Below are 24,439 nucleotides of genomic sequence, written 5' to 3'. Positions count from 1 at the left end.
TCATTTAGACAAACTGTCACAACAAAATACTATTCATTCACTCTTAATATCTTAAGAGTGTAGAATGGGTAGTTTGTATCAAACAAAACCAGTGGACAGTAATATGGAACAGACTGTACATACATACATGTACAGTTACTATTTCCAAAATAATAATATTTCTTTCATGTGAAAATCTGTTTTGAAGAACTACTTAAACCTGTTTCTTCACTTTCCTTACTTGTGGTATAAATTAACATATTCCCTTCCCCAAAACATGGACAGTCAAATAAAATTTCAAAACGCACATCGCCATGTTTTACAAATACTGTCTTTTTGGGATATAGCCTCAAGATCTAGTAAACATGGACAATACTGCAGAGAAGAGAGTGAATTAATATTTTGGTGATACTAAGTGTAAAGTGTGTAAGTTTTCATTTAATATACCAACCTTGCAGTAGTGGACACCAACATTTAATCCACAGGGCACTAGCTCCTGCATCTACCTTCCTGTCTTCAATGCCTTCCCGTTCTTGTTCCTCGGCCCAGGAACTAAAGATAGTTGCTGCCCTCGTATGCAATGTGTGCATCAAGTCAAGTAACTGAAATTTGAGAAAGAAAGTACAATGTATGTAAAAAATGTTGTTACAATATCCAGCACAATACATACAACCTTCTATTTATATTGGCAGACACAGACACAGACACAGATACAGACACAGACAGACAGAGACACACACAGAGACAGACATACACACAGAGACAGACAGACAGACAGACAGACAGACAGAGACAGACACTCATCCACCCACCCACCTATACGAGAAGTTTGTTCAAAATATAAGAATGATCCTTAAGATATTACTGACAAGATAACACAATACATGAACCTGGGATTGAAACGTTTGGCTTTAAGTGACCAGACTAAATCACAGAAGTACAACTAGAGCACTTGGAAACTCATCATTTAGTCAATGAAAAAGTTGGTCCAACATGAAATGCTAAGTCTGTAAGCCTATCTACTTATAAGGTGTCACTAATCCAATAAAACCTGGGATTGAAACTCTAGCCTTTAAATTGGAAGTACCTGAATAGATAACGCTTGATATCCACCAGGTGGTCCATCATCATTCTCTTCACTGTCATTCAGCATCTTGGAAAGATGTGCTGGTGAGGTTTTCGATTTCTTCATTGATTGTTTCTTCCTGTGTTTTGCAGCTTTGTCTTTATCTTTGGCATGTTTGTGTTTTTTGTACTCTGCTGATAGCCTCCCTACAAAGAAACAACACGCAGTTCATACAAATTTGTTGATGACCATGGAACTATGAAATTTGTCATTCTGATGGCACGATGTGAAGCTAATTCAAATTATTAAATGTCTTATTTCAATGTTTTTGCTGAGATTGGTGTACCCCAGTAACACTGACAGGAAATACAGATTTTCCCTACTTACATCCCCTATCCTCTCAACCCTGGCTTTCTGAGAGTAGTGAAGACGTCAACACTTGCAAACCTTCATGAATTATTTAAGTTTACCTAAACTTGAGAATTTTGTTTTATACATATTTACATTTTCATAACTCTTAAAATAAATAAATTTTTGTCATCTCAGTTTCATTATATCACAAACCATTACTGCAGAAAACAAGCTATTGGTAAATGAAGGTACACAAAAACTAAAACTATTGTTGTTACAAGTGAGCCAGTGATAATGACACCTTGGTTATGTGGATATAGTATACTAGTAATCATTATGTGATCAAGATAGTGTAAACACTGAATGAGACTATATATGGCATCATTGGAGGAAAACTTGCTATCATAGATGCCATTCAACTGTGAATGTATATTCATGTCAATTAATTACTTATCTCAACATGTTTCAAAGATATTTTTAGTCTGTGTATTTGTTAGCTGGCCAATGTTGTATAAAATCTTGCACTTACCTCCATTGACACTGGCTTCAACAAATACTCGGATACAGTGTACACAGCTTTCAAAGTTATCAGGAGTGACATGTGCTGCATCTCTGACAAGGAAAGCCAGAGATTCACAGCATTTCATCAGTGACTTTGTATCATGTTGATGAAGTTCTTCATCTATGGCTATCTCATATTGGTTGAAGGGTTTCTTAGAATTATGATGATGATGGTGATGATGATGATGATGACTGTGGCTGTGGTTACCATGGTGTTGCCGCTGCTCAATTTCTCCTTCCTTACCAACCTGATTGATAACAAAAGTAAAGTTTACTTAAAAACTAGTCTAAGGACAGGTTACAGTTCAAATATGTCCACTTATCCTATAGCACTTCATATATACCATATTGATATTTCGTCTACTGCGATTAATTCTCTCATAATAACCACCATTTCCCCCTTTCCCATTCTGTGATTCTCATTTACATTTACCCTATCCTATTCCCAATATCCTAATCCCAATATCCCATTCCAATATCCTAATCCCAAAATCCCATCATACACTTTTCATCACTCATCCTAACTTTTCAAATTCCATTCATCAGTTTGTCTATTCCCAATCACATCCCATCACTTTATCCCATTGGACATCATCACATTGTCTACCTCACATCACATCACATTATTTCACTGTCGTCCACTTCCAAATTCCCTACATCACACTGTCTATCCCACCATCACATCACTTAAATCTCAGTACCCTCTGTAATAGCACTTCACCTCATGCTAGAAGGTCCAAATAGAACAAGAAGGTAAACTTATTCTCACGAACACCTAGAGTAATACATATGCAGTGTGGAGTGGAAGTTACTGTCGACCACACAATCAAAAAGTCGCTATTTTTTATGACAACCTAGTTTAAGAATTCTATTGCAGGTACCAAGAATTGCATTGTATACTTACCAGTAGCCAACCACCAGTACTGCTACTACTTGCATCATGTAGATCTGTATCTGTAGCAGATCTTACAACTCTTTGTTGTGTTTCATATAATTCACTATCTGATGTATATCCTCTCTCAGAGTTAGCCGTACCATATGATCCTGTTGATAACTCACTATCTGACTGAGCCCCTGAAAAGATATGATAGACAGCACATTGAAAACAAATAACCACATCTACTCAGTTTGTTTGACTTCTGCGGTTCCTGTTAAAGGTACAATGTGCCGCAGGATCAATTTCCCAGAAAATCAAAGTTTTTAAACTCTCTCAAAACTTTACTGTTTTAGCACTTGTTCTAAGTCCTTCCGAACTAATAAAAGATATGTAGGTGTACACTGTCTTGTTTTAAGGAAATCAAAAATTTAAAACCATATTTGGCAGCCATATTGGATTCTAAAATGGCACTAAATGGTGACCATGAACATGAACAAAGTAACAGAAAATGTTGATTTTTATTTCTCAGGAGTATACTATTTAAACTTAAGAAAAGTCACTCATAGAAAGTAACACAATACATGATTTTGCCCTTTTATTCAGTACATTTTCACTCAATTTACAAAGGTTATCATGCACAAGCAGTTCAAAGATTTTAGCATTGAGCTTTCAAACTCTACAATCGGCTGATCATACTGCCACCTAGAGGTCAGCTGTAACTATGGAATTTGTCATTCTCATGAGTTTGTTGAACAAGCCAGATGAAAAGCTCAATGGTAAAAACTTTCAACAGCTTGTCTGTTACAAACTTTGTAAATCAACTGATCTAGCAATCTGATGAGAGTTTTTGTACATTTCACTTACCACTGTCAACAACAACAGGAGGTACATCAGTATCAACATCAACACTATACTGTAACATCTGTGGTGGTGTCATGCCTGCACCAACACAATTCATAATTGTAAATATAGCCATCCAGTCACTACTAGAGTGGATATTGGCAGCATTGGTACGCAGTAGTTCATGCATTCCAAATGCAATTTGACGACAAACTTTATACATCACATGGGGTTTCATCATCAGTAGAATTCTCAATGAAGTCAGGACCTGGATTGTACAAAATATAATACAGTAACAAATAAAGTGGCCATATGGATTAGAATTGGAATAATTTTGGAATTTTCATGTATAAAACAACTTTATTATGTTTTTCTACTTGAAAAGACAATATGAAATAACATATACCAAGTCCTTGTTTGTAACTCAATAAATTCCTCCCAGTAAAGCCTTTCTGTATGTACCACAATTGTTTATAGCATCCATATCAAGTACAACCCATAACACCAAAGTAAAGCATTTTCTGTATGTACCACAATTGTTTATAGCATCCATATCAAGTGTAAAAGTATACTGTTTCATTTGCTAATATGAATTAACAGACATACCTGAGGTGCTATTTCTTCTCTGCGAAGCAATCTAATTGCCAGTCTTAGAACTCCTACAACAGCTCTGTCCACTAACATACTATATTCAGTTACGTTGACTATCAAGTTATATAGATGATCTCGGATGCCTTGCCAAATGGAACTAACTCTATCTCTGTAAAATAAAGACAAACAGTTTATTGTCTGCAATATCAATTAGACAACTTTAATTATTACATATGTACCAGAGATTACTTGCTTTGGTGTGCACACATACTAGTGACATTTTCACTGTAGTACAATATGGAAAACATTATAGCATACCAGCATGATGATATGCAAATTAGGACACAATCTTTTGGTACACACGAAAATTGTGTTATTGCATTGTATGATTTTTATGATTTTTTATGGAAATTCGCCATTTCAGATAAACATATGTAATATGAGAACTCCATGCTATGGTGAGTTCCAGTGTGATATTACTCTGGGATATTTGCACTCGTGCTTGCAGTGTATTCTACTGCACTTTCACATGCTACTGGCGCAGAGAACACTGCAAGTACAAGTGCAATATCCTGAGTACACCACACTTGAACTTACATGTCATGGGGTTCTGTCATATTATCCCGACATGGACAAATTGAATTTGAGGTTAACAACCAATAATTCCAATAACTATCACAATGACTACAATGTCAAGAGAGATGTATAATGATAATATAAATAAGGAAAGATCATTATAACTCTACAATGCAGTGAGAATGAAACAAAGCTATAACTCGGATGACCTGCAAGTCTTGCATCTAAAACAATCACTTGGATGACCTGCAAGTCTTGCATATGAAACGTCTCACGGAAGTAAACATATCAAATTCAACGGCTAAAATTGAACCTCCTTTTTCTAGACTTATTGATTAATTGGACCTGTCTTTATTTTGTAGATAACCAATTCTCTCTTCACTCCTACTCCTGATTTTGTAGAAGTGTAACCCTTCCATTGCTACCACCTAAAATGTCTTTCTTACCTATTCTGTAGTATAACCCTGATGAGTAGTTCTAGATAGAAGACAGCAGCTTCTTCATCATACTGTATACCAAGTGAGACAGCTGTTTCAGGACCAGATGATGCAAACGTTAAAGCTTTGATCAATTCTTGTAAGGAATCCAACCTTAGGAATTTACTCTCTGTTACCAATTGTTCTGGATGACATTCCTATTGATCATAAAAACAAAAGATCACATAGATTAGCCACTGGGAGCGCTATTCAAGAGCAGACATTGGACAAAAAGTTAGGGTCACGATAATTGAGTGCTAAAGCCTCCTTTAAAAAAAGTCATTATTTCCTAGTTTCTTACAGCAAAAGTTGGTTGTATTCTCAACCAGTTAAAAAGTCTGCTGGCTTTGTGTCAGATCAACTAATGTTCAGAAACTAGGAGTTGTTATAGCCACATTTTATTGATTGTTTGATGTACTGCCATGTTATTTAATTCTCAATTTTTGTCATGTGGGGGTGCCACCTACGAATCCCTTAAAAATCTTCAAACTTACTTTTATACAGCCGTGTGCTTGTTGTGTTGATTCCTGGTCCTCTGCAGTAGGACCTCTCTGATTGGCTGGTTCTGGGTTCAGTGTGATGTACTGATAGAATGAACTGAAGATAGAAGAATCTGTCCTGCTGTGGAGAAATGAAAACACAAACACACCGAGAAATCATTAAATATTGAGGAAAATATGTATGTGTATACCAAAGTCACAAAGTACAGGGGAATGTCACTCCAGGATATAAAAGCACTTTCATAAACTTTAGGCTCTGGAGAGTCATTTCAAGATCTTTAAAAAATCAAATAAATCACAAAAATTTCCTAAGAAATACGAATAAGAAATAAATTATATGAAGTAGCAATTTGTCAATTCCTTTTCATGAATCTATTTCATGAATCAATGAATCAACAAGACAGTTTCTTTTTTAACACAAAATATGATTATAATGGAAACACTAAGATTCCTAATTATACATAAAATGTTCATCTTGTGTGTTTAATTGAGACACGACTGTTTCCCAACCAACCAAGGAAGAAGAGAACTTGTCTATGAATTTCATTTTTTATCACCAAAAAAACTTTTCATCGCATTGTTACTATCACAAAGACAACTTGTTGTAATGAGTACATACTTCATGGTTGGTATTTCTTCCCTGATCAATGAAATTTTTCCTGATGGATCCACAAAGTCCTCCACTTCTACCATCACTTTAGGTAATAACTTGGCCCTGTACAATTGTAACATACAATCCAGAATATTTTTCCAGCCTTCTCGTAAGATGTCTCCATGTCGGTGTGCTAAAGCAAACACAGTTTTAGCAGCAAGCTGAGCCTTGACATTAGAACCAAAGACAACGGGCAGTGACTCCATGGACTGTGAAAATAAATAAACAACAAAATCAACTGTTTGAAACTGAGGCCCCATTTCCAACCAATTGTCACTGGACAAAATCAAATGAACACAGTTTTTTACACTTCGCTAAAACTATTTACTGATTTAGTATTTGCAGACAAGACAGGTGTTAAATGTGTGCACCCTAGTGTTTATTGAGGTAAGGCCTAAAAAAAGTTGTGTGGTTCCGATTACACTCAATTTTAGAAAAGATGGGGAGGTAGACTTTTTTTTCATATGTGAGTGCCTAGTTCAGGTAGTTATGTTTTTTCTGTTGTTTTCCAAATGGTCTCTGTGTTATTGGTTTCTTCGCATCTGATGTACAGCAATTGCAGATTTGAAGAACAGTTTTATATTGTCTTTTTAAGTTGATGTTAGTATACTATTTCTCGAGAGACTTCACAATTTTTGTGATTTTATTTATTTTTTCTCAAATACGTAAAGAAAAGTTTAGGGTCGGCAGTGAAAAACTTGAGTGGGGTTGGATAACTGGAACCAAACAATTTTTTTCTAGTTCTAATAGTAAAGCTTCAATGTGTGATGTTAGTGTTGTGATAAAAGTACAGACAAACCAATACTAGTAATCCAACATCTATGTAAATGTTGTTATTCTTTTACCTTTTAAAAAAATTGAAGTTACATGTCTACATCACACTATTATGATAGGCATACAACACCTTCCTGAAATCTTAGCAAGGGTTAGACCTACCTCTGGTGGATTGAGAAGTGTTGTAAATTTACACAGTGATATGATAGGCAGACAGTACCTTTGTGAAATGAAATCTTAGCAAGGGTTAGACCTACCTCTGGTGGATTGAGAAGCGTTGTAAATTTACACAGTGATATGATTAGGTTATCAAAGACATCACTTAAACCATAGTGAGCCGAGATCATTGCACATTTTCTGTAGAGAGAAAATAAAATGAAATATTTAACTTCCCATATCCCATAAGTGACTTGAACAGTATCAAAATGAGAATTCATTGACTATTGTCAGAAAAATTACAATCTTGTATTAAAGGGTAAATATCCCAAAGAGAGCGTAGTCTTTAACTCCCTGACGTCCAACAAGTAAATTATGTTCTATATTCATCAGCTTGACAGAGCAAATGAATTACAAAGGTAATAATACATAAAGCAGTTCAACCTAGTAAAGAACATTGTATTCTAGTGGACAATCCTCATTGGAAAAATAGTTGAAGTAATATAGCCATTGATACTTTAACAGACAGAAATTTAGTATCAGTTGTGAAAACTTACCTGAACCCTGAGATAGCTCTCTGTATAATAGTCTCATCTAAACTCTTATCAAAAACATAAGAAATTGCAGCAACAGTAGGTCCCCAAGTCAGCATAAAGAGATCCTGGTCAAAGCTGCTACTAGGGACATGCTTAAAGTGACAGCCACTTCCTGCACCACGTTTTAACAGAACCCTCCATAAATATAGTTCCTTGACTAAACCAGTCTGCTCAGCTGGCATTACAATTTCTTCATTCCTGTTATACAAAGGTAAATTACTCTTTTGTAAATGAATATTTTCAATTTGACATGGCTGTATAACCATCACTAGACATCTGATGTGACAACATTCAGTCCTTTCTATGTGAATAAATTACTGATTGAATGATGGATGAATGTTCATCTCCCAAGAAGAAAAGAAAGTACAATCTTTACAATCCACAAATTACAAAGTAAACAATATATATGTATTTTCTTGTAAATTCCTGGTGTATTTCTTTTATATGGGTCTTGAGCCTGATCCAAACAATAAATAAATATATATATACAATACAAATTATGTACTTTTTCATTTACATATGTAGTATGCCATCTCATTTCTTTTCCGTTCAAATTATTCAATTTCAACACTTAACATGTATTCCTTAAGGCCGATAGCATTATTATTATTATTGTTGTTGTTGTTGTTGTTGTTGTTATTGTTATTATTATTATTATTAGCTGGTTCCAAATATTCCAATGACCACTGCTACTTACTTGACAGCATTGTACACTTCATCCAACATATCACCATCAAAATCTTGACCACCATTACAATTTTTCACATTCTTTTTAAATTCCTACAAAGTAAAAAATAAATAATTATATATTTTCATTTAAAAGGCCAAGGTTTTCACTTAGTGTAATCTTATTAGTGGAACCAACGATAAGGTTTCATAGAACCATCTTTTGTTCTGGACCATTTTTTTTACGACTCTGCCAGACAACTGTTTTCCACATCTACATTTCAATCAACAAATGATGTAACAAAGTTTAAATTCATGTTGACATGGACAAAATGTACCTTAAAGTTAAACAACTCTGTGAGTTCCTAAAATACTTGATGTGAAACAAAGTCTGCAGAGATCTCCCAACTGTACCAGGAATCCTGGATATTATTAATATTCATTCCCTAATTAATATTCATGATCCAATTAGCATAACACCACATGGCCAATTTGTGTCCAATTGTAAGAAATATATTATGCCAAAAATGAACAATATTTGTTGTAACACTTGCATAAAATCTTTTTTTTCTTGTATATATATATATTCTTTGTATATCCCATGTCAATATCTTTTCCTTTCATTTGTACAGCAACTATATTCCTTCCTGTAGTAGTATTTCCAAATAATTATCAAAAGAAAAAAATATTGCAAAATTTGCAGTTGAGTCAATCACCAAAAAACCTAAAACACCATGTATGTACTGACCACTGATGAAAAATATTCAAATGAGCTACTAGAGTACTCAGTGTAGATAATTGAGGGGTCCTGAACTGCAGTGGCAGGTACATTCTACTGCCCACCTGTTATCTTTCCTTGATACAGTATGCAAATTGACTTCACTCCTGTACATAACCACAGGTGTCTACAGAAGGAACTCAGGCCAAATTTGAATATCTTCTGTTCTCTTTTTCAATGTGCCATTCTCTTCAATTGTGTTATTTAAATGACAGGTGTCATAATTAGTTTCTATATTATGTATTTAGTAAAGTCCAAGAATAATAGAATGTTTGTACTGCATTGACAGCTTTTTGTGTTGCTTATTTTCCATGAGTGCCAGCATAGACAGGAGTTCCCTGAGTTAGCAGAATATTTTCAATCATTGAAACACTAGGAAGGATGATCCTTATAAATAATCTATAATACTTGTCATGGCCCTCACCCTCTTGCCCAAAAGCTACATCCAGCACTGCCAAATTACAGGCTATAAATACTCAATTGTCAAAGTCCTCACCTCTCATGCAAAAGCTGCATCCAAACTGCACTCCTAGGGGCCAAAGTATATGCTATAATTCTCAAATGTCATGGTCCTCTGGCCCAAAAGCTGCACCCACAGTCCTATTAGCCACACTACATGTGCAGACTCTGTCACAGCCGTGACCTCTGACCCAAAAGCGACATCCAAACAGCACTCCCAGTGGCCAAACTACTAAATCTTTTGTTTTTCTAATAACTACCTACTGTACAACATATTGTATAGCTTACCTCAACAGTCATGGGGATATTTTGTTTCTTTGCATTGTAGTTGTGTTGATCCACATTCAGCATTATCACAGCATATGCTAGGGTGAAAGCTGCATCACAGTTGACAAAGGGTTGGTGATTAGCATTCTGTAGAAAATGATAAAAATACAGTGACCATAAATTTAAGTAATCAAGATGGATACATATGTATATACTTACAATTACATGTCACTGTATACACTATGCACACACACACACTGATATAAGTAATCACTGGTGGATATATATATATATACAGTATATACTTACATGCCACTGTTCTGAAAAGACTTCCATCAAGTGCTGTATGACAGGAGCTTCTCCAGGCAACCTGAAAGCTTCTAGATACATCCTTAATGCTTCATCAATTCTTGTATTCTCAAACCTGAAGGATCTGTTCATATAAACCAAAAATAAAATAGAATATAAAAGTTACTTTAACAACTCATCTGCTAACAAGAAAGGGTTTTCATGTTCAAAGGGACTACATAGGCTGACCTGTTCAGTTTCCAGATATTGAATGTTTCATTAGAGTTCACTATTTTTATGTACTGGCATATATATTTCCAAATCATGCGTTGTCAAAAGGATTTGTTTGTGGGCAAGGAAGGCTTGTTAGGGTATGGCACACACAGACACACATGTACTGGTATTAAATACAAACCCATGCATACCAATACAAAGGCAAACACACAGACAGATACACCAAATACATAGGTATAATCACTTGTAGAAGTTAGTGAAATGTAGTTTTTAGTTTTTATTTCACTTACGTTATCATTCCATTTCACCCATCGATACATACCTTACGAATGCATCCAGCACTTTAACATTTTTCTTGGCTGAAATAAATTCCCCAAGCATCTTTTTGTCAAGTCTAGGGTTTTCCCGTAGGAAATTAGCCACCTCTGGAGCTTCCAATGGCACCTTCAAAATCCCATGCTCTTGAAGAAAAGCTATGCCTTTGGATGCTTTCTGATTGAACTGTTCAGTACCAGCCAACAACAACTTCTTTTTCTGTTTGATATTTATCAGTTCTTCAGGGCTGGGAATGTTTGTTGCGAACTTTGACCTTCGATCTCTCCCTCTCTTGATTTCATTAGTACTGGGTTTACCTGCTGAGAAACAGAAAGACACTCAATAATAAAGAATACAAAACATGAATCATTTGCATTGAGGAAGGAAGCTGTCTCAGGAATTGGTAATATCTAAGCTTTCTTTTGTATTCAGTGCTTGATTATTTAATATGTATTATTTTCTTTTCCAAAGACAATACAGCATATTATTACTATTATCAAAATAATAAAGTCATTATTAAATCTGGTCTTTTGTTTACTTCTGTTATTTCTGACTTTTGTGCTGAAAAAACAGTCATTTGTCAAGGTGTCAGTTTGTGTTTAGGTCATAGTATTATCTTGTCCATTTGGCTGTCTACCGTATCTCATCCACCTCATTTGGTAATGTATCTAACCAACCAACAGTCTGCCTGTCTGTCTGTCTGTCTGTCTGTCTGTCTGTCTGTGTCTATCTGTCTGTCTGTCTGTCTGTGTCTGTCTGTCTGTCTCTCTGTGTCTCTGTCTGTCTGTGTGTGTCTGTCTACCTTATCTCATGTTTCTTATTTATATAAATGTGTTTCACTGTCTTTTACTTGTCTGTCTGTCTGTGTCTGTCTGTCTGTCTGTCTGTCTGTCTGTGTCTGTCTATCTGTATTTGTCTGTGTGTCTGTCTATCTGTATTTGTCTGTGTCTGCCTATCAATCAATCTCTTACCCGTATCTTCTTTAGATTCCTGTCTCTGTAATGCTATATACTGTGCCATTGCATACCCTGATGTAGTAGGGTGTGGTGCAGTACATGGTTGTGTATCACACTCTGTACCAGAATCTTCTCCATCAGCTGATGTCGTAGACACAGTCCTTACTTTACCTGTGTACAAACCATACATAACAAAATGTAACTTGTAAATCTCTCTTATATTTGCCAATAACATCATCACTAACTGGACAGCAACATATGTACTGTACTTTCAATTGCTGTATGCTAACTTGAGGGGAAATTAAGTAATCTGTATGTAAGGTTCATACAATTGAATTTACTCAAACGTCACGGTGATTCCAGATTTTGTGGCCAACTAAAGCCTTCTTCTAGGAATATTTTGAAGTATCCATCAACAACAGACTGCTTATTTAACTTATTCTGGTAGATATTTAACTTGTCCATCAACAGCAGACTGATTGTTTAACTTATTCTGTAACTTATCAATTTTCAACATCAACAAAAAGATGCACAGTACTATTTTTATCCTATAATATGTATGACAAGAACCTTTATGACCAGACGCCACCCAATGTATAATACAACTCCTAAATACATTTCTCATTTGTTCAACCAGTGTCAGTCTGGTGTTAACACCATTCTAGCCTGGAGTCGATATAGGGGTAGTGTATACATTTACCCATTACTAACACATGCTGGTGACTTTGTAGTGTCAGCGTGGTGTTGACACCATTCTAGCTTGGAGTCAATTAATTCCAGTTGCTAACACACGTGTGTAAGGTGGAAGCGCCAGCCTAGTGTTAGCACTAAACTAGCCTGATGCAGACATTAACCCTTTCAGTTGCTAACACACACAAGTAAGGTGATAGTGCCAGCCTAGAGTTAGAATTAAGATACTCAAACAAATGCCGAGGATGACACTACCTCTGGTGTGCAGTTTTGTCTGTGCCTTTGGTGCTATGCATCCCTTGTTTGCTTTTAAAGTTAGCAGAATTTCCTAAACAAGCCAGATACTAGCTAAGGTGAAAAGAATTGAACTGTTCCCCTGTCAACAGGAGAATATATCATTTTTAAATACATCACTCCTAAAAGTGATTACCAGTAACCCTTCCAGTTGATTTGGACTTCCAGTCTGGTGGAACTGGATGGCTGTGTAAAATCTGTCTGTTCAAATTGTTGTTTTCATTTTCTTGTAAATCTTTGCTTCTGCATTGTTTGTACTTTCTTTTTGTGTGGTATGTAATGTTTTTGGTGAGTGGTAACAGGGCCCAGGTGGAAATCAGCATTTGTTGTCTCCTGGCTACCACCCTGTTCTTAAATAAATTTTACTACTACTACTAAAGTTATAAACCTCAAATATGGGCTATTACTGTATATAATTTACCTTCTTTTTCTTCTTCATCTTCTTCAGGTATTTCTTCCACATGAATTGTAACTTCCATATGTTTTTTGTCTTTGTCAGCGGAGTGTTGGTTTTCTTGTGTACTCTGTTGCTGAGCAGCCATACCACTCAGTATTTTATTGTGACAATGAGCTTCAATGCTGTCAATAACCGTTAGTAATGCATCTAATGATAACAGGTGTGTAGTGTATAGTCCAGATACTGGAAAGGCATTCTGTCAAAATGCAGAAAAATAGACATTTTGGTTTCATTCATTTGAAATAAAGTTTGGACATTCATTTAAATATTCTAAGAAAACAAGATTTTGTAGCACTTGTAGCTTGTGAATAAAATGAACAGTTGCCATTAGACACAAACAATGACACTATGGCAAAGGCAGTCAGTTTAAACAAAAGTAATACAAGTCTCAACATTGGTGGTGCACTATGCTATGTCGTTCTATTTCACATATTTATCTTGGTTATCTTTCTGCTCCCATTCACTTACACATTTGATATCAGCTGCCCCATTCAGTCTTTTTATCTTTCATTCATTTACTCTCCTTTCTTTGATATGTAACATTTCTTTCGTATGACAAATGTCATATTTTGCAATAAATATTTAGGAATACAGTATCACAGTAGTCTGTATTAGGTCTCACCTTGGACAGAAGTTTTGTAAGATCTTCAAATAAATTACTACAGTAAACATCACAATCGTAATTAAGGTATAACTCTGTTACCAAGGAAGGTATTCTCCATAGCTACAACACAAATACAAACACATGGTTACCATGATTACTACAGATTTCACATATCATTTGTCTTATTCCTTTCTCAGTACACAAACTTTGTATATCACTAAGAAAATGAAAATTTATTTCAACTTGTCCACAAGTATCCTAGCATACTGAACTCTATGTTTGGTTTATTTGGAGGTAATAAACTGTTAGGAATCATGAATATTTATGTTCTGCTATTACATATGCATGTATTCTGACTTCCATGGGGAAATTAGTGTCCATGGCAAGGACCTACACTTAACAATGAATGAGTGACAAGTTTCATCTCAATGTTTCACAGCAATACCACATAATTATATGTGATGTAAAAACATGAAATGACTCGCTAGAACCAAGAGTTGGCGAGAATGCCTGTATTTCCTGCAATGATGATAAAAGTACTGGTACCAGGAATTGTTCAGTTCCTGTTGACTACAATGAAATCAAAGGTGAAAACTCAAACAACAATGTTTGCCTATGATTAAGACAATTGATGATGTGACTGCTAAATAAATTGATCTAACATATTAATGTCTTAGATAAAAAACAAATTTTTTTTTAATTTATTTGTAAATACAACAAAATTAGAAAAATATTGAAATTCAAACCACATAATTTAGTTGTATTCTTACATTGCCTCTCTCTTTAAAAGATTCAGATAGGGAAAATATAATTCAAGAGCTAAATAATTGTATATTGGAGGTGTCATAATGGGGGGTGGGGGTGGGAATGGGGGTGGAGGGTAAAAGGTGAGAATTACCTGTACAATAGATTCCAATGCCATTTCTCTCTGTTCATATGGTATCCTAGGAGTGGTGGTGGTGGTGGGGGTGGAGAGGGGATAGGGGATAAAAGGCAAGAATTACCTGTACAATAGATTCCAATGCCATTTCTCTCTGTTCATATGGTATCCTAGGAGTGGTGGTGGTGGTGGTGGTGGTGGTGGGGGTGGAGAGGGGAGAGGGGATAAATGGCAAGAATTACCTGTACAATAGATTCCAATGCCATTTCTCTCTGTTCATATGGTATCCTAGGAGTGGTGGTGGTGGTGGTGGTGGTGGTGGGGGTGGAGAGGGGAGAGGGGATAAATGGCAAGAATTACCTGTACAATAGATTCCAATGCCATTTCTCTCTGTTCATATGGTATCCTAGGAGTGGTGGTGGTGGTGGTGGTGGTGGTGGGGGTGGAGAGGGGAGAGGGGATAAAAGGCAAGAATTACCTGTACAATAGATTCCAATGCCATTTCTCTCTGTTCATATGGTATCCTAGGAGTGGTGGTGGTGGTGGTGGTGGTGGTGGGGGTGGAGAGGGGAGAGGGGATAAATGGCAAGAATTACCTGTACAATAGATTCCAATGCCATTTCTCTCTGTTCATATGGTATCCTAGGAGTCTCAGATATAATAATCTCCATCAATCGATGTAGATACATCTCTAGTTGAAACTTGAGGTGTTCTCTCATTGATTCAAATAATAGGAAGCAAACTCTAAGTGCTGCTGCAAATAATGACAACCTTTCTGACTGAAGTAACTAAAAAAAACAAAACAAAAAAAAATTATTAATATCAAAACTTCTCCTTTGGTACATTACACTTGTTGAAATTTAGAAGACTACAAATACTTGTGTTTAAAGTGAGAAGGGGTAAGGCAAACATTGTTGCCTCAATTGTATTTTGAAAATATGTACAAAAGAGCTTTGTTTTGTTAATAATATTGTTCTTTCAATTTCAAATACCGTAGTATTCCACATATAATTTTTCAGCTTTTTGTAATTTATTGAGATACAAACATGGATTTGGTTGATGCTCTTTCACACTATTTTTTCAAGTATAAAAAGACAGTAACGTTGTCCTTAATCATGTTCGTCAGATCGGTAAAAGCATTGTAATAATATGTTCTCATAATAATATGTTCTTGTACCACGATTCTTGGTCATAGTACAAGAATGTATAATTACTAATAGTCGAGTTATTTTATGAATTAAAAATGCAAAACACTTTACCACTATCACACAAAGTAATGAGGTAGGAGTTACTTACAAAGAATAAATTTTTACACATATCATCTCTGACTAGACAGAGTAGAGCGTTGTATGCTCCTATGTGATCAGATCCAGTCTCTAATGCCACTGTTAGTAAACTGAGTCCCATGTGAATCATAACGTCTGTATTATGCCTGTAATGAAAACATTATACACATGTTGAGTGCTTGTGAGGACAACATCATAGAGGTTTCCTCAAGTGACTGTGGGTCATCCCAACAGACAGTTTCGTGAGGGCAAAGCAAGATGTTTTACACTGAGGGGAATGGGTACTCAGGATCTCATGAATATTCAGTGTTCAACCACTGAATGTTATATCTGCTGATTCCCATGATGCAATAGCCCATAGCAAAGATACCCTATCAATGCACAAAATCAACTTAATGTTTCTCTGAAATCACAAGTAATTGTAGGTGATGTAAAATCACAAAATGACTCTTTAGAACCCATAGTTTATGAAAATATCTTTATTTCCTGGAGTGGTGTTCCCCTTTAAACGAAATTCATTTTCTTGAAGTTTCCAACAGTAATTGAATGTCATCAAGAATGGTTGAGAGAACTGACTTTTAACTTCAATGAAAAAATAACGCCAAGAAAGTAAAAAAGATGACCAAACTAGAGTGTGACATTTATTCTTACCTGTCATGTGGACTTATCAATGAAATTAGAAATCTAAAAAGTTCTCGAACACATGGTAAACCATGGGGAATTAGTGGTCCAGAACCTGTAAAAAAACAAAACACAGAAAATATTATTTGTATTGAAAGTTGCTGACAACCAAATTACTGATACTGAAAATGCATCGATGTTTGAAGATTAGCAAATATTTCCCTAGAGAACCAATTAGCCTTGATGTTTCAGCACCAATCTATCATACAACTATAATGGGTAGTCTTCTTGAATTGATAATAATACAGAAATACACCATAGTATTGAACTCTTTTGTTTGGCCACTGTTGTGCCATGGGGGCAGCTGATGACCTTTGGTATCAATCAGGTTTCACAGTCCCAAAGTAATGCTACCTGGCTGATCACTTAACCTGGCTGATCACTTAACCTGGTTAATCACTTAACCTGGCTGATCACTTAACCTGGCTGATCACTTAACCTGGTTAATCACTTAACCTGCTGATCACTTAACCTGGCTGATCACTTAACCTGGTTAATCACTTAACCTGCTGATCACTTAACCTGGCTGATCACTTAACCTGGTTAATCACTTAACCTGCTGATCACTTAACCTGGCTGATCACTTAACCTGGTTAATCACTTAACCTGGCTGATCACTTAACCTGGCTGATCACTTAACCTGGTTAATCACTTAACCTGCTGATCACTTAACCTGGCTGATCACTTAACCTGGTTAATCACTTAACCTGCTGATCACTTAACCTGGCTGATCACTTAACCTGCTGATCATTTAACCTGACTGATCACTTAACCTAGCTGATCATTTAACCTGGCTGATCACTTACATTTATAAGGAATAAACTAAAAGGTAAATTCAATTATTTCTGCCTTTGGTACATTTGTACTGATTACTTTTGTGTACAGTGTACAGTGATATAAATCAAGTGAAAGACAAGCAGCATATAGTTGATGTTCCCTATTCTGAGTACCGTTTTGTACTGACCAGTGTTTGGGAGAACACTGTATTATTTAGCAAATACTACCAATGGTCAACGTAATGTATTCACTTACCATCTCTAGCAGTTTGTTGTGGAGTGAACCGAACCCCTCTAGAACTGACATATTCCATATCTTGTACGGATGCACTGTCAGATTGTTCGGTAACAGAGTCTAAATCTTCTGCTATTTCTGGGATAGATTCTGTCTTTTCAGAGTCTGTGGCTGCTAAATCACAATCACTTCCAGCTTTCTGTTAAAAAAACCCATGTATATTTGTTACTTTCTGTGTGCCTCCAATCAATCAGTTTCTGTCTTTATTTATGTTTTACTAAAAAACAAGGATTCTATATATATATATCTTAGAAGACTGATTTAACACCATATTGTAATGAAGGAGAGAGAGAGAGAGAGAGAGAGAGAGAGAGAGAGAGAGAGAGAGAGAGAGAGAGAGAGAGAGAGAGAGAGAGAGAGAGAGAGAGATGTACGTACTACATACGTACGTACGTACGTACGTACGTACATACACACACACACACACACACACACACACACACACACACACACACACATGTACACTTACATAGACATTCACACATACAAACTGCACACTTTAATTTGACAACTTTATGATTTATCTACCAGCTTGTATTGAGAGATGAGACTGAATCAGACAGACAGACATACATGCCCACATACCCACCAACCAACCAACCAACTAAACAGTCGTACAGTTTGCCTGAGAGAACGACATGTAGATAGCCACGGAATAAAATGTAGACTTGGTTAAATACAATACCTTCATTTCTGAGGACTCTTCTGGAGGTTTCAATTCACAATCATTTTTCTGGTCATTATCAGGCAGAGTAACAGTAATTTCTGGTTTGCCTTCACTGTCTGGTGAGGACTCCTTGCTGTCAATTCCACTATCAATCCCAGATGTCACAGACCCCTGAACTGAAATATCTACTGAAGCCACTGGTGCTGTACTTGATGCTGTTGTGGTGGTTGTTGCTACAGCTGCAGCATTGGTTGTAGTCACTGCTGGATTACCTGTTGTCGTTGTTGTTGCAGTTCCAACTGTAGAAGTGGTTGCTGCAGTATACGTAACAGATGTAGTAATGTCTTTTTCTTTGTCTTCTGTAGGAGATGTTGCAAGTCTCTCTTTTCTTTGTCGCACTTTAGGTGATTTCTTCTGTTTTTTGCTCCTGGATGACTCAGAGATTCCACCTGCCCTCATTTTCAGCTGAAAGAGTATAATAGTATTACATAAGTGTTATTATGAGTATTCAGTGTTCATCCATTGAATACTGTATTTCTGCTACTTCCCATGATGCAATAGCCCATAGCAAAGATACCCCATAAATGCACAAGATCAATTTGATGTTTCTCTGAAATGGGAAATAGTTGTAGGTGATGTAAAATCATGAAATGACTCCAGAACCCATTGTTTATGAAAATGTCTCTATTACCTGGAGTGGTGGTGTAGTAGTGCCCTTTAACATTGCAACAATAATACTTTAAAACAGTGTGTTCCTAGTTTCCTTTGATATGCACACTAGACAAATTCAAGTCCTGACATTTCATAGGTTAATATTATTAATTCAACTGAGTCATGTATAAATAGATCAAAATAACAATAATTACTTCTCCTGTACAAAGTCAAAACTAGGATACTTACTTTTCTCATACTTGACAATTTTTCTTCTTTGAAATACGGTAATCTTGAAAACAACATTTGCACCATGTCCATCAGTGTGTGTTCAGCTGATTTTCTCAGTAGTTCTGTTATGGGAAGACACATGTTAAGAAATGATTACATACATTCATACATGTATACAGACAGACAGACAGACAGACAGATAGATAGACATAGAGAGACAGGTCAACACACACACACACACACACACACACACACAAACATGCACGCACGCATGCACGCACATACACACGCACACCCACACGCACGCACGCACGCACGCACACACACACACACACACACACACACACACACACACACACACACACACACACACACACACACACACACACACACACACACACACAGAGGTCAATTCGTCCATCCTCACCTATACAGACATATTGATAACCATTAACATAGACACGCATCAAGACATTGATGTTACAGGATCTAAAAGATACTACATGTATTTAATATACCACACATAAGCCAAGTTAGAATATATACTCTGGTCTTTCTATGTCAAGGCAGCGTGTGACTATGTCATGACAACGCGTGTCTATGTCACTGATTCTGCTGCGTTCGAAATATGAGTCAAAACATTCAAAATTGCCATTACTTTCTCTGATTTTTCTTTAATAATAATATTTATTTCTTATAGAGCGCAATACATTAAAACAATCTCAATGTGCTTTGCTATTACTGCCACTGGTATAATTATATCATTCTCCGATAATTTTCTTCATTCAGCCAGAAAATACTTGTGACCTAAGGGTTGTCACTACACGTCACTAGACTTGTAGTGACAAAGGCCTCTGAGGTCATTCATATTTTCCTTGGCTGAAGGAAGACAAATATTGGGTACTAACATCTAATTGTCTACTGTTCGTTAAAAGTGACTGTATTTATAAAATACAGAATCTGATGAACTTAGCAGTGTACTATGACTTACCACTTAGTCTCATTTCAAAACATATTCTAAAACAGGACTGCATAATTTCACAAACAGATTCATTGGTTAAAAGTGTTCCCACTGGAGTCAACAACAGAGTTCTTAATACCTAAAAGAATAACAATCCCAAAAAATTAATAAATATTGAGTTTATTAACCGATAGTTTTCACTCTTTTGTTGATTCAATAACACACATCACATAAACATTATTGTCTCAACAATCCTGACAATCGAGATTCAATTTTTTGTCATCAAATTATTCATTCAGTGTGCATAAAATGAAATGTTACACATCTAACAATTAATAGTGATGATCCAACATGTTACTTGTAATATTTTCATTAGCACTGCTAACTGTTTGAATCACTTACTTGTAATATTTTCATTAGCACTGCTAACTGTTTGAATCACTTACTTGTAATATTTTCATTAGCACTACTAACTGTTTGAATCACTTACTTGTAATATTTTCATTAGCACTACTAACTGTTTGAATCACTTACTTGTAATATTTTCATTAGCACTGCTAACTGTTTGAATCACTTACTTGTAATATTTTCATCAGCACTGCTAACTGTTTGAATCACTTACTTGTAATATTTTCATCAGCACTGCTAACTGTTTGAATCACTTACTTGTAATATTTTCATCAGCACTGCTAACTGTTTGAATCACTTACTTGTAATATTTTCATCAGCACTGCTAACTGTTTGAATCACTTACTTGTAATATTTTCATTAGCACTGCTAACTGTTTGAATCACTTACTTGTAATATTTTCATTAGCACGGCTAACTGTTTGAATCACTTACTTGTAATATTTTCATTAGCACTGCTAACTGTTTGAATCACTTACTTGTAATATTTTCATTAGCACTGCTAACTGTTTGAATCACTTACTTGTAATATTTTCATTAGCACTGCTAACTGTTTGAATCACTTACTTGTAATATTTTAATTAGCACTGCTAACTGTTTGAATCACTTACTTGTAATATTTTCATTAGCACTGCTAACTGTTTGAATCACTTACTTGTAATATTTTCATTAGCACTGCTAACTGTTTGAATCACTTACTTGTAATATTTTCATTAGCACTGCTAACTGTTTGAATCACTTACTTGTAATATTTTCATCAACACTGCTAACTGTTTGAATCACTTACTTGTAATATTTTCATTAGCACTGCTAACTGTTTGAATCACTTACTTGTAATATTTTCATTAGCACTGCTAACTGTTTGAATCACTTACTTGTAATATTTTCATTAGCACTGCTAACTGTTTGAATCACTTACTTGTAATATTTTCATTAGCACTGCTAACTGTTTGAATCACTTACTTGTAATATTTTCATTAGCACTGCTAACTGTTTGAATCACTTACTTGTAATATTTTCATTAGCACTACTAACTGTTTGAATCACTTACTTGTAATATTTTCATTAGCACTGCTAACTGTTTGAATCACTTACTTGTAATATTTTCATTAGCACTGCTAACTGTTTGAATCACTTACTTGTAATATTTTCATTAGCACGGCTAACTGTTTGAATCACTTACTTGTAATATTTTCATTAGCACTGCTAACTGTTTGAATCACTTACTTGTAATATTTTCATTAGCACTGCTAACTGTTTGAATCACTTACTTGTAATATTTTCATCAACACTGCTAACTGTTTGAATCACTTACTTGTAATATTTTCATTAGCACTGCTAACTGTTTGAATCACTTACTTGTAATATTTTCATTAGCACTGCTAACTGTTTGAATCACTTACTTGCAATATTTTCATTAGCACTGCTAACTGTTTGAATCACTTACTTGTAATATTTTCATTAGCACTGCTAACTGTTTGAATCACTTACTTGTAATATTTTCATTAGCACTGCTAACTGTTTGAATCACTTACTTGTAATATTTTCATTAGCACTGCTAACTGTTTGAATCACTTACTTGTAATATTTTCATTAGCACTACTAACTGTTTGAATCACTTACTTGTAATATTTTCATTAGCACTGCTAACTGTTTGAATCACTTACTTGTAATATTTTCATTAGCACTGCTAACTGTTTGAATCACTTACTTGTAATATTTTAATTAGCACTGCTAACTGTTTGAATCACTTACTTGTAATATTTTCATTAGCACTGCTAACTGTTTGAATCACTTACTTGTAATATTTTCATTAGCACTGCTAACTGTTTGAATCACTTACTTGTAATATTTTCATTAGCACTGCTAACTGTTTGAATCACTTACTTGTAATATTTTCATCAACACTGCTAACTGTTTGAATCACTTACTTGTAATATTTTCATTAGCACTGCTAACTGTTTGAATCACTTACTTGTAATATTTTCATTAGCACTGCTAACTGTTTGAATCACTTACTTGTAATATTTTCATTAGCACTGCTAACTGTTTGAATCACTTACTTGTAATATTTTCATTAGCACTGCTAACTGTTTGAATCACTTACTTGTAATATTTTCATTAGCACTGCTAACTGTTTGAATCACTTACTTGTAATATTTTCATTAGCACTGCTAACTGTTTGAATCACTTACTTGTAATATTTTCATTAGCACTGCTAACTGTTTGAATCACTTACTTGTAATATTTTCATTAGCACTACTTCATCACTGCCTGGATCAGTGCCAACAAACCTGGCATGGGTCACAGCATCTGCCATGTTTTCTATGGCTGCCGCAGCGCCTTCACAAGAAGAATCTAGTAAATACAAAGTACATCATTAGTATGCTTTAGAGTTCTCCTGAGGAGAAGGATCAGAGATCATTGCAATCACCACTCACAGATTATTTAAATCATAGCTGGCACTGTCATACATATCATGGAAAGTGTACTAATTCAAAGTGGGATTTTTAAAGTGGCCATACGGATGAGGATTGGGTATTTATTTTGGATTTTTAATTTATAAAATAATTTTACCATGGCTTCCTACTAGGTTAAATTCTTGACATAGAAAAACACTGGAATGGATTAAATTTGATACAACTTTAGTAACTCAAGTGGTTACAAGTAGTTTGGAGTGGAATTTGATTCTATCAATACAGTGCTTCAAAATAACAAGAGATTTCTATGTCCTTGTTTATGAAGAGCCCTACTATAGGAAGGCAGCCTTCTCTTAGTGGTCTGAGGCACTACAGACACCTACTATAGGAAGGCAGCCTTCTCTTAGAGGCGAGGCACTACAGACACCTACTATAGGAAGGCAGCCTCCTCTTAGTGGTCTGAGGCACTACAAACACCTATCTCAGGTAGGATTGAGTTAGTCTAGAGGCTATCCATAGCTTGGAATCCTACTCCATGACCAGTGAAGTGTCTTTAACATGTTTAAAGTATCAAAAATCTAGCTAGTTCATATGTTGGTATTACTACAGAGCAATGCATGCTAGTAGTAAAACATCCACGGGGCTAATATGCTTACAACTGGGTAATCAATTCACACCATCAGGGGTTTCATTAAGTTTTAAAGTAGGGGGAGAAATGATAATAGTAGGCGGAGAAGTGCACGCAGAGCGTGCACCTCGCCTGCTATGCAGGCGCGGGGGGTGGGTTTGGGAGGGGGGTGTCCCCCCTCCCATGGTGAATTTTTTTTGAAAAACAGAAACCTTTCAGAGGTCATTTAGAGCATCTTTCAGAAGTACAGACACCATTAATTATACATTGTCATTTACTGGTTAAATATTCAATTTAGAAAAAATGACACATGTCAGGTTTCCTCTGAAGAAAATTTGTGTTATGTGATTTATTGGTAGGTTTTGAAAATTCTTAAAGCTGTCGGTGTAATTCCATGAACTTGGCGAGCCCACTGTTAGTAATTGTTTCGACTTATGCCTTCACTCAGTTCATGTTCAAAATGGTGGATTTTAGAGTACATGTATACATTACAACTCATAGCTATGGTAATAATTATGATAAACATGAACACATTACCTTTATATTGGCCCTT

The 24,439-nt window shown here is 35.5% G+C and overlaps 1 protein-coding gene across 1 annotated transcript in view; it reads right to left on the bottom strand.

Annotated features, from left to right (window-relative positions):
- Nucleotides 1-24,439, bottom strand: part of LOC144452301 (Golgi-specific brefeldin A-resistance guanine nucleotide exchange factor 1-like) — a 46,641-nt gene that overhangs the window by 7,477 nt on the left and 14,725 nt on the right. Inside the window, exons 6-31 of the mRNA XM_078143370.1 lie at nucleotides 23,078-23,196; nucleotides 20,462-20,570; nucleotides 19,489-19,592; nucleotides 18,607-19,053; nucleotides 17,883-18,060; nucleotides 16,821-16,905; nucleotides 16,180-16,315; nucleotides 15,480-15,671; nucleotides 14,022-14,123; nucleotides 13,364-13,595; nucleotides 11,974-12,129; nucleotides 11,010-11,322; nucleotides 10,475-10,598; nucleotides 10,187-10,312; nucleotides 8,693-8,775; nucleotides 7,957-8,193; nucleotides 7,501-7,600; nucleotides 6,437-6,678; nucleotides 5,812-5,938; nucleotides 5,288-5,475; nucleotides 4,281-4,434; nucleotides 3,699-3,942; nucleotides 2,862-3,031; nucleotides 1,926-2,205; nucleotides 1,067-1,251; nucleotides 431-581 (exon numbers count right to left, since the gene is read on the bottom strand). Of these exons, the coding sequence (XP_077999496.1) occupies nucleotides 431-581; nucleotides 1,067-1,251; nucleotides 1,926-2,205; nucleotides 2,862-3,031; nucleotides 3,699-3,942; nucleotides 4,281-4,434; nucleotides 5,288-5,475; nucleotides 5,812-5,938; nucleotides 6,437-6,678; nucleotides 7,501-7,600; nucleotides 7,957-8,193; nucleotides 8,693-8,775; nucleotides 10,187-10,312; nucleotides 10,475-10,598; nucleotides 11,010-11,322; nucleotides 11,974-12,129; nucleotides 13,364-13,595; nucleotides 14,022-14,123; nucleotides 15,480-15,671; nucleotides 16,180-16,315; nucleotides 16,821-16,905; nucleotides 17,883-18,060; nucleotides 18,607-19,053; nucleotides 19,489-19,592; nucleotides 20,462-20,570; nucleotides 23,078-23,196 (4,584 nt within the window). The remainder of the gene's footprint in view (nucleotides 1-430; nucleotides 582-1,066; nucleotides 1,252-1,925; nucleotides 2,206-2,861; nucleotides 3,032-3,698; nucleotides 3,943-4,280; nucleotides 4,435-5,287; nucleotides 5,476-5,811; nucleotides 5,939-6,436; nucleotides 6,679-7,500; nucleotides 7,601-7,956; nucleotides 8,194-8,692; nucleotides 8,776-10,186; nucleotides 10,313-10,474; nucleotides 10,599-11,009; nucleotides 11,323-11,973; nucleotides 12,130-13,363; nucleotides 13,596-14,021; nucleotides 14,124-15,479; nucleotides 15,672-16,179; nucleotides 16,316-16,820; nucleotides 16,906-17,882; nucleotides 18,061-18,606; nucleotides 19,054-19,488; nucleotides 19,593-20,461; nucleotides 20,571-23,077; nucleotides 23,197-24,439) is intronic.

The sequence above is a fragment of the Glandiceps talaboti genome, chromosome 22 (genome assembly GCF_964340395.1).
Source record: "Glandiceps talaboti chromosome 22, keGlaTala1.1, whole genome shotgun sequence".
In the NCBI taxonomy this organism is placed as follows: domain Eukaryota; kingdom Metazoa; phylum Hemichordata; class Enteropneusta; family Spengelidae; genus Glandiceps; species Glandiceps talaboti.
Note: the sequence above shows the minus strand (reverse complement) of the source record. Positions and strands in the feature narration are given on the sequence as shown.